Consider the following 15,512-nt stretch of genomic DNA (forward strand, 5'->3'; position numbering starts at 1 on the left):
GTTTCCCTAACACCGTTTTAGAACGTTCAACATTTGCGGGGTCGGTCGGATAGCCTATAGTGGTTAAAGCGTTCGTTCGTCACTTCGAAGACCCGGGTTCGATTCCCGACATGGGTACAATGTGTGAAACCCATTTCTGGTGCCCCCGCCGTGATATTGCTGGAATATTCCCAAAAGTGGCGTAAAACCATACTCAATCACTCAACATTTGCGACACAAATGTTCGAGGATATGAAAAAGTCTCTGACAAGACTCGATCCTGAGACCGGATGCATCGCATGTCTTCAGTTCAATGTTCATGAACGTGAATGAATACTTTATTACCTCCCTTACAGTGTTCCGGGAGATGGCGCTTTGATATTATGGGGATTCCCCAACAACGCAAACGACAACACGGTGATGTGCAAGTCAGCTCTATGAACAGAAACCGAAACTGCATCCGAGAAGCGAAAGTGAAAATAGCATAATGAGTAAGACATTCACATCGCGTCCATCAGTTACCAACAGGCCCCGCGGGTCTACCAGAGGCACAGGGAACCAAGCTGCCACGAGGGGTGCGGCGCGAGGGGCATCCACGGGACGAGGAGCTGTCGGAAGTCGGTCAGTTCGAGGCAGAGTTAATCCGTCAACTAGAGGGGGGATGTACAATCAAGACATGGGGTCGCGAGGGGGACGAGGAGGGGCATACCCCCGTCGACGAGGAGGGACGCACCCCCCAAGACCAGGAGGAACGTACCCCCCAAGACCAGGCGAGGAGGACGAGGGAGGGACCGGTGATACGGACCAGAGAGGGGCCGGTACTACGGACCAGACAGTGTCTCAGTAAGCAGCGAATGTATAGAATTAAGTGTGCTTAGTTAATCTTAAATGGAACTTACCTGTGATTTTGCTGTAACAAATACACAAATGGCTTCAGGACATTTTCATCTTTTGAAAACTATTTCACATCCTTCTATATCATATCAAGTTAACACAATTCTTTCACACATGAATTATGCAGTGTCAACGCCCCCTACTCCCCCCCACCCCACCCCCACCCCTCTCACAGTCAATGATACCCCCATCTCCTATCCCCACACTGCATAGCTGGACTGTCCAGTGCCTGTCACCCTCTAGACCACATGGTCTAAATTATGCAGATGGTCAGTACAGATCATGGTTCAGTGAGTTGGGTTTGCTCTTTTTAAACGAGTGAGGAGAAGAAAGAATGGTAGCTATAGGATATATTCACAATGTAAATGAAACATATGAAAAGTTAAAATGTCTTTTAACAGTACAATCATATCATGTGTATGTTCTATTCTGCATTAAGTGTTTTGAATACCGTAATCGACGTAATAAGCGCCCCTCTCTAATGGGCAATTAAATTCTGGAAAAACATATCTGTTGTACATAAACATTTCACCTTTCAGCATAAACCACGAAATTTATCTTTCATCTTTCATCTTTAATTTAATTAGAGTCCCCTATTCTTAATTTTGAGAGCGCCCTGGGCGCTTATTACGTCCAAAACGGAATATTTTTTCATATAAATGGCATCTTTTTCATAAGGCCACAATTGTAACCTTTACTAAATACAGGGATAGAAGACGCTGGCATTCCAACAGTCACATATATGATGAACTTACTACTTCTAGCTTAAATATTCAAACTGCCTTGAACAATTTTCCGTTAACCTCCAGCCCACAAGATAGTTCTGAATGTGGAGCACTTGTTGATGCCTACTCAGATATATTACAAACCGTCAACAAATAATCAACAAAGCCTGCAAAAATAAATCAAATGTTCCAAAACACAAATGGCATGATGTTGAATGTAAAGAGGCAAAGACAGCGTTAGAAACTAACATTTTTGGTCCACTTGTCCTCATAATGATAACATATAGCAAGACTCTTAAAATGACAAATTTCTACTAGTCCTTATGATACCTTAACTATTGGGCACTTTGGCAAGGACTACAGGACTAGTGCCAATTTCTAATGCTGATAACATAATATGGAGGAAAACATAATATCATGAGTTCAATAAGTAAAACAATATATCAGTTAAAATTAGCTAGGTCTCTCTTTGCAAAAAAAAGATGACAAAAAGTTACTCAGAAGAAAACAATGTATACAAAATCAACTAAAACAACTGCAAACCAAAACAAAACAGGAACCAAAAAAATTCTGGAAACTATCAAGGTGAGGTGAAATTGGGGTTAACGTTGCGTCCAAATTTATTGCACTTATATAGCGACGTGCATGCACGTCTGTGTGTCTGTGGCTGCTTGTACTAGCGGACTGATGCCGATTTATAGTGCTAGCTCACTGAGATACCATGCCGCAGTTTAACATGAATACCCACTCAGACACAGCATACTGACTTTAATGCCGAGCGCCAGACAGGGTAACAACAAGTACCATCTTTTAAAGTATTTTGGTATGACGCGGCCGGGGATCGAACCCGGGACCTTCCGCTCTCCAGGCGGACGCTCTACCACTAGACCACGGAGGCGGTCCGGAAACTATCAAGTAAGATGGAGTTTATGTTATCTTCATCTAAACTTTTGTTTGTTTTTGATTGTTTTAAAAAATGAGAATTTCATAAGTTATTGGTTTATTAAGACTGTCACATATTTGCATAACTCCATGTCTGGAAGAATAGTGTAGAGGGTTCGGAGCAGATAATTTTTTTGTAGTGTCGTAATTATTCCTGAAGTGGTTTGTTATCTCCTCAGGATCAGCAAAAACAGATTCCTTCTAATAATTCTAATATCTTGTACATTGAGAGACCAGTTGGTTAAACTGTTTAATGATGTCTGAAATAGTGGTTAACCCCGGTTATCACCGCATCACATAAGAAGGGTGATAAGACTGACCCTAACAATCACAGGGGTATTGCACTAAGCAGCTACTTGGATAAACTTGGTAAAAAAATCAATTACAAGACTTCTGTCAGTCTGGATTCAGGAGGGGCAAACAAACATCAGATAATGTATTTGTTTTTAAAACATTAATAGATTCTACAAAAAGTAAGAATAAAAAAACTACACAGAAGACTTTCAAAAGGTTCAGTTGACAGATCACTACTTCTCATCAAGCTATTATCTAATAAAATATCAGAAAATGTATTAAAAGTAATATCACTGTAATATGATATCTCTTATAAATCCTTTAAATCCAACATCGGAGGAATACAAGGATGCTTTTCGTCTCACACATTATTTAATATATTCCTCAATGATCTTCCACATTATATCAAATCTGACAACATTTATCATTTGCTGATGACTTAGTACTATTTACTGATCCCCCCCCCCAAAAAAAAATATTACTTGATTGTCTAAGAGTATTTTGCGCAACAACAAAATTAAAGATTAAAAGCGACAAAACAAATGTTGTAGTGTTTGGCAAATCAAGTAAAACTGAAGAAGAGTCCTCTTGGACTGTGGGTGACACAAAATACTAGTTACGAATAGATATAATTACTTAGGAATTACATCGAAGTAAATGGTAAACTTAAACATAGTGTCGACCCTTCCGGCAAAAGGACCGCCTCCGTGGTCTAGTGGTAGAGCGTCCGCCCGGACAGCGGAAGGTCCAGGGTTCGGTCCCTGGCCGCGTCATACCAAAAGACGTTAAAAGATGGTACTTTTTGTTACCCTGTCTGGCGCTCGGCATTAAGGGGCTAAAACAAGAACTGGTCGGCTCTGAGTCAGTGTACTGTGTCTGAGTGGGGTATTCATGTTAAACTGCGGCATGGTATCTCAGTGAGCTAGCACTATAAATCGGCATCAGTCCGGACTAGTACAAGCAGCCACACACACACACACACACGTACATGCACATCGCTATATAAGTGCAATAATCTTGGACGCGACGTTAAATCCCATTTCACCTCACCTCCTGCAAAAGGGCCTAGGGGATACCATAATCTTCAGTCTACCAATATTAACCAAGATACCACTACACCACCCGCCTCCTACAATAAATGACCAGTCGCTTGCTTGACCTGTCCATTCTGCATATGAATAATAATTGTCTTGTGTGGTTAATTATTAATTGACAAATTATTTGTGATGATTTAACAATCATATTTTTTGGCTGTCAATTTACTATTTTTTATTTTATGGTAACAGTCAAGGAGCATATTCTGTAATCAGTCCAAACGAGAAGAAAAGGAAACAGATTTCTGAGCGTACGTATACATAACATTATTCATGTTTTTATTTTATTTGCCTTGCCTCTGAAAGCACATGGTTTCTCTAGGGGGGCATGGGTGGCCCAGTTGTCTAAGGCGCCGCGATTGGCTGTGCAGAGTTGCATCCCTTGGGCATGCCAGAAACCTGTGATTGTGGTTTCGAATCCCGGTTTGCCCCGATTATGTTTCTAGGTTTGTCAGCACCATACCCGTGCTCGTGGGTTTCACCGAAGTGGTAAACGTCTGAGACCTGCATCACTTCGGGCTTTCCTCCCACATTAAGCTGACACGCCATGATATAACTGGAATACTGTTAAAAGCGGCGTTAAACCCAACTCACTCACTCACTCACTCACTCACTCACTCACTCACTCACTCACTCACTCAACACTCACTCACTCACTCACTCACTCACTCACTCACTCACTCACTCACTCACTCACTCAACACTCACTCAACACTCACTCACTCACTCACTCACTCACTCGGTTTCTCCTGGTTCACAAACCAGAGTAACATCCCTTTGTGCATGCAAGATGCATGACATTTACAGGAGCACAAATATAATATCCTTATCTTTAACTAATAGCTTTCTCTTTCTAATGAAATTTATGGGAATAAAACAATAGAAATATTCTGTTGATGTTGTTCATGAGATTCAGTTAACGTGGTTATTTGGGTGGACGATATAGGAAGGTCATGATATGATACATACCGTATTCTACATAAAAAGCACCCCGCTCTAATAAGCGCCCACGGTGATATTTGCTAATATATTATCCCAATTGGCACCCCTTCCGATTGATCAAGTTACACAAGACTTATTTATTCGTGTTTAATATGCACTTGTGTGTTGTATGCACCCTTAATTATGGGCAGTTAAATTCTGGTAAATATATCTGTCGTGTATGATACGCACAGACTTTCTTTTGTATCATTTGAGGCTGTCAGCATAAACCACGAAGTTTATGATCTTTCATCTCTGTTTTTTCTCTCACCAAAATCATATTCTAATAAGAGCCCCCTATTTCTAATTTTGAGAGCACCCCCGACACTTATAATGTTGAATACGGTATTACGATACATAGGTCATGATACGATACGTATCGCAATACATATATTTCCAACAAATCGCGTGGAAACTTCTTCAATGTAAATATTTCAGATCAGTTTCAAAACGAAACCTTGCTATAGATACATGTTCGTAGCGGCTATTTTTAGAAGGGAACTTGAAACACTTATTACAACACATTTTGTTATATTAGCAAATATTAAACCATATTCGATAGCCTTCCGTGCAGGCGTTTCGAATCCCGCTGGCAACTACATAGATTTTTCGTGAAACTGTTCTATCGTCAAGGGATATGATAGGGGAAAATAGAAGTCCCCTCACTGCCAACAATGTTCAATTCACAATTCAGTCAGTTAATGCACGTTAAAAACAAAGTAGCCATGGTTTAAAAAAAAATAAGCGTGACGTAGCGCTTCTATTATGCAGACTCGATGACTTGGTTGATGCATGTCATCGATTCCAATTGCGTGGATCGATGCTCATGATATCAATCACTGGATTCTCTGGTCCAGACTCGATTATTTACAGACCGCCATCATATAGCTGGAATATTACCGAGTGCGGTGTAAAACAACAAACCAAACCAAAATGTAATATTTGTCTGCCAAACATGATGATGGTTATTAAACGAGTAGTGAGTAATTTATCTGAGCAAGTGTATCGTCTTGTATCGATACAGTTAACATTGTATCGTGTATCGTATCGTCACATGAAAACTCAGGTTGCACCGGTTCAACCCTACTGGTCATAATGAACTTCAAGGGTCTTTTTTTGTTTCGAATTCCTCAACTTTTCATCTAGGCCTTCGCGTTTTTCACTGATGATTGTAATTGACACTAATCGAAATTTACCCTCGGAATAGGTCTTCATCTTCAGAAACCCATGTTTGCTGTAATTAAGAGCCGACTCACGGGATCAGGTGGTCCGGCTCGCTGACTTGGTTGATGCTGTCATCGTATCCCAATTGCTTAGATCGATGCTCATGATGTCAATCACTGAATTTTCTGATCCAGACTTGATTATTTACATGCTGCTGTCATATAGCTGGAATATTGCTGACTGCGGTGTTAAACAACAAACAAACAAACAAACAAACAAAAGTCCCGGGGAAGCTGAGATTTACTAATCTGTGTTGTAGTGATGAGGGGATGAGACCATCAGGGTGACTGACACTGATTGAGCTTCACCAGTTAGTTGCTCATGTCAGAAATATTGATTTTAGGTTTCTTTTGGGAAAAATCAGTTTGCTGTAGCCATTAATTTGTCATACATAGTTCATTACTCGCATGGATTGGTGCAGTTGGGTGTTTTGAAATAGTTGTTTATTACGGTAGTTTATTAGGCCACATATTTTTTATTTTTTGTTTCATGGGCCTGCCGCCCCTACTGAAAAGCAGCCTGGAAATGAAATAAATTAAACATAAACATAATTATTTATATTAAGTCCCAATTTAGTAATATAGACCCTCAATAAAAATGTTTTACCGTATTCGACATAATAAGCACCCGCTCTAATAAGCGCCCCCACGATATTTGCTAATATATTGGCTAGTGAACAATCCAAATTAGCACCCCTTCCGATTGATCAATGTACACAAGACTAATTTATTTGTGTTTAATACCTGTTTTATATGCATCCTTAATTATTGGAAATTATATTCTGGAAAAATATATCTGTCGTATATAAATTCAAGAAGCCAGCTGCAGTTTAAACTCCATGGCAAAATACATAAACGATTGACATAGCTATTTATTTTTAACTTTTATTTCTATCAACGTTGTGAGGAACGACTGGAATAAATCCATGAAACATAAAATATAAAAAGTGAGGCCTTATAGTTATATCTGTGTTTGTTATAACATATTCTGTATGAATGTTCAGGTATTATAAACACTTCCTCATCTATCCCCCACCCCCACCCCCACCCATCACCCCACCCCCCCTCTAAACACCCTGGTGATAATAATGTCTCTCATTTCCAGAGGCCCGGCGTGAAACAGAAGCCTATGAGAGACACAAGGCTGAGAACAAGCCAGGCCACGTCTCATATCATGGAACAGTAGGTGAGACGTTAGGGACGTAAACATCTCATCAATACACATCAGAAGCCAGTTATTTCAATCTACCGATTCAAGAAATATGCACTGAACTGATTTATAAACAAACATATCTGTCTTAAACATTATTAAATATGTTGGGAAACAAAATTATTTGTTTTACATGTTCTCAAAGATGAAGTTGAATAAAATATTTTGAGGCTCCAGTAACTCAAGTCTATTTCGGTACTTGTCCCAACTTTTCTTTGCCAATTTGTCCTGTTGTGTCATCAAATATATGATTTGTATGCTGTCGTTATGTCTGGATTTACTTCACAAATTATAAGGGCATGTTTAAAATATCTTACATTGGCTAGGTAGGAAAACGTACAACTTTATGGATAACAAGTTCTGGTTTATTGCACATAGCAACGTTTCCATGTAGATTCTTACCCCATTATCAAGCCGGAGTGACAACAACCAAGTGTGTGAGGTCGTAGTAGTATTAGTATGAAGTACAGTAAGAATAACAAATAGCACACAGGTAACAAAGCACACGGGTAATGAAGGACATGGTAATTAAGCACACGGGTAATGAAGGACATGGGTAATTAAGCACACAGGTAATGAAGGACATGGGTAACAAAGCACAAGGGTAATGAAGGACATGGGTAATTAAGCACATGGGTAATGAAGGACATGGATAATTAAGCACAGGGGTAATGAAGGACATGGGTAATTAAGCACACGGGTAATGAAGGACATGGGTAATGAAGGACATGGGTAATTTAGCACACGGGTAATGAAGGACATGGATAATTAAGCACACGGGTAATGAAGGACATGGGTAATTAAGCACACGGGTAATGAAGGACATGGTAATTAAGCACACAGGTAATGAAGGACATGGGTAATTAAGCACACGGGTAATGAAGGACATGGGTAATTAAGCACACGGGTAATGAAGGACATGGGTAATTAAGCACATTGGTAATGAAGGACATGGGTAATTAAGCACACGGGTAATGAAGGACATGGGTAATTAAGCACACGAGTAATGAAGGACATGGGTAATTAAGCACACAGGTAATGAAGGACATGGGTAATTAAGCACACAGGTAATGAAGGACATGGGTAATTAAGCACACAGGTAATGAAGGACATGGGTAATTAAGCACACAGGTAATGAAGGACATGAGTAATTAAGCACACAGGTAATGAAGGACATGGGTAATTAAGCACACGGGTAATGAAGGACATGGGTAATTAAGCACATTGGTAATGAAGGACATGGGTAATTAAGCACACGGGTAATGAAGGACATGGATAATGAAGCACACGGGTAATGAAGGACATGGATAATGAAGCACACGGGTAATGAAGGACATGGGTAATTAAGCACACAGGTAATGAAGGACATGGATAATGAAGCACACGGGTAATGAAGGACATGGGTAATTAAGCACACGGGTAATGAAGGACATGGGTAATTAAGCACACGGGTAATGAAGGACATGGATAATTAAGCACACGGGTAATTAAGCACACGGATAATTAAGCACAAGGGTAATGAAGGACACGGATAATTAAGCACACGGGTAATGAAGGACATGGATAATGAAGCACACAGGTAATGAAGGACATGGATAATGAAGCACACGGGTAATGAAGGACATGGGTAATTAAGCACACAGGTAATGAAGGACATGGGTAATTAAGCACACAGGTAATTAAGCACATGGGTAATTAAGCACACAGTTAATGAAGGACATGGATAATTAAGCACACGGGTAATGAATGACATGGATAATGAAGCACACAGGTAATGAAGGACATGGATAATGAAGCACACGGGTAATGAAGGACATGGGTAAATAAGCACACGAGTAATGAAGGACATGGGTAATTAAGCACACGGGTAATGAAGGACATGGGTAATTAAGCACACGGGTAATGAAGGACATGGATAATGAAGCACACGGGTAATGAAGGACACGGATAATGAAGCACACGGGTAATGAAGGACATGGGTAATTAAGCACACGGGTAATGAAGGACATGGGTAATTAAGCACACGGGTAATGAAGGACACGGATAATTAAGCACACGGGTAATGAAGGACATGGATAATGAAGCACACGGGTAATGAAGGACATGGATAATGAAGCACACGAGTAATGAAGGACATGGGTAATTAAGCACACGGGTAATGAAGGACATGGGTAATTAAGCACACGGGTAATGAAGGACACGGATAATTAAGCACACAGGTAATGAAGGACATGGATAATGAAGCACACGGTTAATGAAGGACATGGATAATGAAGCACACGGGTAATGAAGGACATTGGTAATTAAGCACACGGGTAATGAAGGACATGGGTAATTAAGCACACAGGTAATTAAGCACATGGGTAATTAAGCACACAGTTAATGAAGGACATGGATAATTAAGCACACGGGTAATGAATGACATGGATAATTAAGCACACAGGTAATGAAGGACATGGATAATGAAGCACACGGGTAATGAAGGACATGGATAATTAAGCACACAGGTAATGAAGGACATGGGTAATTAAGCACACGGGTAATGAAGGACATGGGTAATTAAGCACACGGGTAATGAAGGACATGGGTAAATAAGCACATGGGTAATGAAGGACATGGGTAATTAAGCACACGGGTAATTAAGCACATAGGTAATGAAGCACACAGGTAATGAAGCCAGATGTACAGTAAGGATAAGGATTAAAAGGACTAAACAGTGACAAGCTGATTGAATCATAATTAAAATAGTCTTTTGCTTGATCAGATCATCTACATCGAATATACCAACATTGTTAGAAGTTGTTATCCAAAAGGCGTAAAAACATAAAAGAATTGGTACTCAGACAAGGACTTTTAAAAATATAGTACAGGCGGTGTTTTTTTAAAATTTTCTTAGCTTCTTCAAACCAGTATGTACCCAAATAAACAGTTGTGTACCATCAACCTGGGAAAGGGCCTCCCTACACAAACAACCATACAAACTGCTAATGATGCCGTGACCATAACACGAGATGCGCAGAAAAGCAGTGTAAAGGGGGTAACTACGTGCTAGATGGGATCGCATGAATTAGGTATTGGGATGTTTTTAATTTGGGGGAAAATGGAAATAAAACCGAAACATGTGGCAGACTTTATGATGACGCGGGCGGTGCATGAGAACCAAGACAATTATATTTTTTTAGCCTAAAGTTGTACGTTTTCTTACCTTATACTCACCAGCTTCTAGAATGCCACTCAAGCAGTTTCAGCTGGGTTCAGCTGTCATAATGTAGCCCCTGATTTAGGCTAACATCTAGTCTCTGAAATGACCATATCGAACAGAAAAAATCAGTTGTTCAGTTATCTTAATAAAAATATAATAAAAAGGAGCCCAGTAACTCTCTTCATTTTCAGATACTGCAGTGATCTAGACTTGCCAAACATTATAGACTTGCATGGGCTGTATTTGATATATATTTGTATCAGGGTCTGTATGACAGACTATCCCCGACTCTGCTTCAGGTGGAGGCGAGATGACCGAGACTGAAGCAAGGAGTAAAATGGCGATGACCAACGCAAGTGCCAAGTTCAACATGCTGGTCAGTTTCATTGATATCAATGCCATGTGGCAACAGTCACGCTGAATAGAACTTAGAAAAACACCCACTCAATAACCTATCTTTGTTTTTTAATGCAGCACTCATTGTTTATCATCGTACCACGATGACATACGACGTCATTCATACTATCAACCACTGGTTTGCCTGGCCCAGATTATGGCTGTTGTTATGATGTCTGGTTCATCATAAAATAAGACAAGGCATGTCATGAGCTAACCGGGGTAGAATAGGTCTTCAGCAACCCATGCTTGCCGTAAAAGGCAACTTTGCTTGTTGTAAAAGGTGACTTACGGGATTGGGTGGTCAGGCTCGCTGACTTGGTTGATGCATGTCATTGTATCTCAATTGCGTGGGTCGATGCTTATAATGTCAATCACTGGATTGTCTGGTTCAGACTCAATTATTTACAGACCGCCGTCATATAGCTGGAATATTGCTGAGTGCAGCGTTAAACATCAAACAAACAAACATGTCATGAGATGGAGTGACCTTGTGAACTGTCGTCACTGGTGGGTGAATACAAAGTCCAGAATGGGCTACACATAAAAACATGGATCGCTTACTGGAAGCGGATTTGTGATTATTGTTGTAACAGCTATTAAAGGCTATTGATGAATTACTGTAAAGCTGGAAATTAATGCGTCTCCAAATTTATACGACTGCTGACCCCTAACCAAAAATGGGACTCAGTATCAATGCCACTCCCCCCAACCCATCCCCAGGGGCATGATACACATCCTTACCTTAATCCAATCAAACACAAATAACACCACTTACTAGCGCTGAGTAGAGCACTTCCGTAACAACAATAAAAAGTGTTTTCCTAAAAACAACACACAGTTTATATGTCTACTCTGTTGACTGGCATTAAGGTAGTTCAAAGGCAATAAAATAATTGAACCAACAACAGTCCACTGATTGGTGTGCGGAGAAGGTGTCAACAAGCTTGACACAAGTGGTAGAACTCTTGACCCCAGCAGTGATAACTCACTGGATGCCCATTGTGTAATTCCTATTCTTTGAATGACATTGTTATATACTTGTTACAACTACTGCTCAATAAACTGTGTTTGTGTTTATATTCAAGTTGGTATTTCCGCTATCATGATCTGTTAAGCCATGCACTGATTGGTAAGATGAAAGGTTGTTCTGACGTGACCTGCAATCTGATTTTAATGAGATTGTGCGTGAGTTGTTCTATCAATTATTGCCCTCTACACATGACACAACTCTTGTTGCCAGGAGCGACAGAGGAAGAGGAAGGAGGAGGAGAAGAGACATCTGGAGGAGGAGTTCTCAAAGAAGAAGATGGACGCCAGGAGGAAGGTAAGTCAAACACCAAACATGTTATTTTTCATCCCAAGACAAAGTGTTTTTCTTGTAGGTTATGTTGCTGTGGCAAATTGCAAAATTGTAATTTTGTTCAAAATTGGGATTGTAAAGTTCCTATTTTTCTATTTTCAGAGGTACTCGACATTATATTTCATCATTGCCTTCAATGCAGTAATGTGACATTAGGCACAATTAAGCAATTGTTAGCCTGGCTCTCTGTATTAAGGGGAGTGAGTGAGTGAGGATGGTTTTATGCCGCTTTTAGCAATATTCCAGCAATATCACGGCAGGGGACACCAGAAATGGGCTTCACACATTGTACCCATGTCGGGAATCGAACCCGGGTCTTCGGCGTGACGAGCAAACGCTTTAACCACTAGGCTACCCGACCGCCCCGTATTAAGGGGATAAAACGCCAGTATAATGTGGCTGAGAGGCATACAAAATCAAACTGTGGCATGGTATTGCAGGGGGCAAACACTATGAAATCGGCGCAATTCCAGACAAGTACAAGCAGCCACACTCACACACAAACCCCCATGCACGTCACTAAACAGTGAAATAATCTTGAATGTGAGGCCCCTTTTAAAGTCACCGCACCCTATCTAAGGGAGATAACTCCATGGCAGATTGTATGGATGAACATCAAGAATGTATAGGGAAACTAGAGTTATTCTTCTCAATGGATCAAGGTGATGCATGCATTATTTCTCTGTGCCAGTAATATCATTATTATATCAAAAATGGTTGGGTGATCTGATAGCGACACATCTGAGATAGCTTTTTTATGATTTCAGACAGAGAACAATGAGAGGCGAGCACAGAGAGAAGATGAAAAGAAAAGAGAAGAAATGGAGACGTAGGGACATATAGTTTATTATTCTTTTTTAATTGTATTTCATATTGGAAAAGAAATAAATAGAGTTCATGCGTTATTGGTTTCAATACGCAAAATAAGTAAAAAATACTAAATTAATTTTTAGCTGCTTAAGTACTAATATCCTTGAAAGATTTTCAAAATTAAACAACACTTTTATTACACAATATAGTTAGGTGAGAAATAACTATATTGTTTTCTTAAGTTTGATTTTATTTTGATCACGTTGATCCTGATGTTTAGATCTTCAGTGAAGGGTAATTGTTTGACTGTAACAGCCTTATGGATATTATTTGTCTTCCTTCCAGGATTAAAAACAAATTTCTGGACAGATTCGAACAACCTGCTCCAAAAGGTAAGATGTTGAACACTTTTCCGTTTTAATGTACAAGTATTAAAGTACTTTAGGAAGTATTCTGCAAATACTATATAAGTATTATTCTATGACAACTACAAAAGCAGTATGAGTGAGTGAGTGAGTGAGTGAGTGAGTGAGCTCCGAAGTTCATACAATGTTTATGAAGGTTCATACTCCAATGAACTCACACAAAGTGAAGGTTAATTCTTAGATATATTTTAAATTTGAAGTTTATACAGCTTTTCCATTGGACGAGAGGCTGGTCAACTGACCGCAAAATTGACGTTCATAAGTATGTATGACCTTGTATGCCCCTCAGTCTATGAAGGTAAATTCTTAATGGATGTCGAGTATTCTATTCTATCCACGATGAAGCGGGGCTGGGGATAGAGGAACCAAGTTTGTCCATCTTTCCGTCTGTCTGTCCGCTTCTCAAAAGAATGGGACAAATGTTAAATGAGTTCAGAAATTATTGTCCTAAATTCATTTTTTACAGAGTTATAGCTCAAGCTTTTCAACTTAGTCCATAGTGTGTGCAATCGGAACAAGTTTTCTCCAAAACTACTGACATTGCATGAAGGAAACTTTGCAGGTTTATCTAAGAGACACTTTTCAAAACTGCGTTCGAAAATTGGTCCCGTGAATGATTTTTTTCCAGAGCTACTTCCCTTACTACTTGTTTTTAGATTTTGAGCATACACAGTTACTTCCCTTGCTACTTGTTTTTAGATTTTGAGCATACACAGTTACTTTCCTTGCTACTTTTTTTTAGATTTTGAGCATACAGTTACTTCCCTTGCTACTTGTTTTTAGATTTTGAGCATACACAGTTACTTCCCTTCCTACTTGTTTTTAGATTTTGAGCATACACAGTTACTGTCCTTTATCCATACTATTTACAAAGTCTTAATGTCTGCAACAGGAACAAGCTTTCTCATAAACTACTGTGCAGAGTTGCATCCCTTGGGCGTGCCTGGAACCTACGATTGTGGGTTTGAATCCGGGTTCACCCAGTTTGTTTCTCTGATTGTCAGCGCCCTGCCCATACTCGTGGGTTTCACCAAAGTGGTAAACGTCTAAGACCTGCATCACTTTAGGCTTTCCTCACAAGACCAGGATAACCATGGTCACACTACACAATACCCTGTTACTTGATACTGATGTGTTAGTTCATGTTTCAGATGTTCCCCCCAAGGCTTCAAATCCATCAAGTTCCTCCAATATCTCCATTCCATCCAGGTCAAGTGACCCTCAGCCTCGTTCTCACCCAGCCAATGAACGACGACAACTGGAACAAGATCATCCAATGAGAGATAGAAACACTGATCACATGACCCCCGAAATGAACTCTGATCTTGAGACTTTACATGCAATGTTTCCCCAGTTCCCTGTTTCGGCCATTAAGGAGATATACTCTCAGAGTGGGTCGCTAGAGGTCACAGCAGAATTACTGGCAGATAGATGAACTGAAGCAACATGAATAACCCATCTTCCCGAGGCAAGAGAGTTAACTGACTTTAAAAGTCCAGTTTCCAACCTTGCCGAACTAGGCTTGAATTACTGGGCTCGATCGTAGCGCCACCAGTGGCTATTACCAGTTATGTCCATTTTAAGCCTCTCCTATGGACCAATCAGATTCCACCTCTCGTATCACTTGCATTTGCTTCACTAAAATGGTGGCGTGCAGTCAGGACGATCCGATCGATAATCAAGATCTATATTGACATTATTGTGATAAAATGGGTCTTACATCGCGAAGTGCATGAAATCACGTGAGCACCTTGATTAAAAACATGAAAAGATTTGGAAAATATCTGCTGACAACGAGTTCGCGTTGCACATGCAAATCCTGCAATCGACCGAAATCTGCATGACAGTTTACGAACCGGGTTTCGATTTTGGTGCGCGATTTTGATTGGACTATGCATAGACTCGTTAGTCCAGCCAAAACGTAACTCTATAATACCAGCCTAGTTCGGCAAGGGTGGAAACTGGACTTTTATC

The 15,512-nt window shown here is 40.1% G+C and overlaps 1 protein-coding gene across 1 annotated transcript; it reads left to right on the plus strand.

The window, feature by feature from the left end:
* Positions 1–365: 365 nt before the first annotated feature.
* LOC124150717 (epithelial-stromal interaction protein 1-like) lies at positions 366–15,201 on the plus strand. Its single transcript, XM_046522733.2, has 8 exons — positions 366–822; positions 4,121–4,179; positions 7,238–7,318; positions 10,844–10,920; positions 12,184–12,267; positions 13,071–13,132; positions 13,459–13,505; positions 14,690–15,201. Exons 1-8 carry the CDS (start codon positions 467–469, stop codon positions 14,971–14,973), a joined length of 1,050 nt encoding a protein of 349 aa, XP_046378689.2. The 5' UTR covers positions 366–466; the 3' UTR covers positions 14,974–15,201.
* The last annotated feature ends 311 nt before the right edge of the window (positions 15,202–15,512 follow it).

Source organism: Haliotis rufescens, unplaced genomic scaffold (assembly GCF_023055435.1).
Source record: "Haliotis rufescens isolate VD_foot unplaced genomic scaffold, xgHalRufe1.0.p SCAF_89, whole genome shotgun sequence".
In the NCBI taxonomy this organism is placed as follows: Eukaryota; Metazoa; Mollusca; class Gastropoda; order Lepetellida; family Haliotidae; genus Haliotis; species Haliotis rufescens.

Bases quoted from the DNA above. Each gene is read 5' to 3' on its own strand.
- LOC124150717 (XM_046522733.2), top strand. From the start codon at position 467: ATGAGTAAGACATTCACATCGCGTCCATCAGTTACCAACAGGCCCCGC. The intron at 823-4,120 runs GTAAGCAGCGAA...TTATGGTAACAG, and splicing joins ACGGACCAGACAGTGTCTCA to TCAAGGAGCATATTCTGTAA. The intron at 13,133-13,458 runs GTAGGGACATAT...TCTTCCTTCCAG, and splicing joins AAAAGAGAAGAAATGGAGAC to GATTAAAAACAAATTTCTGG.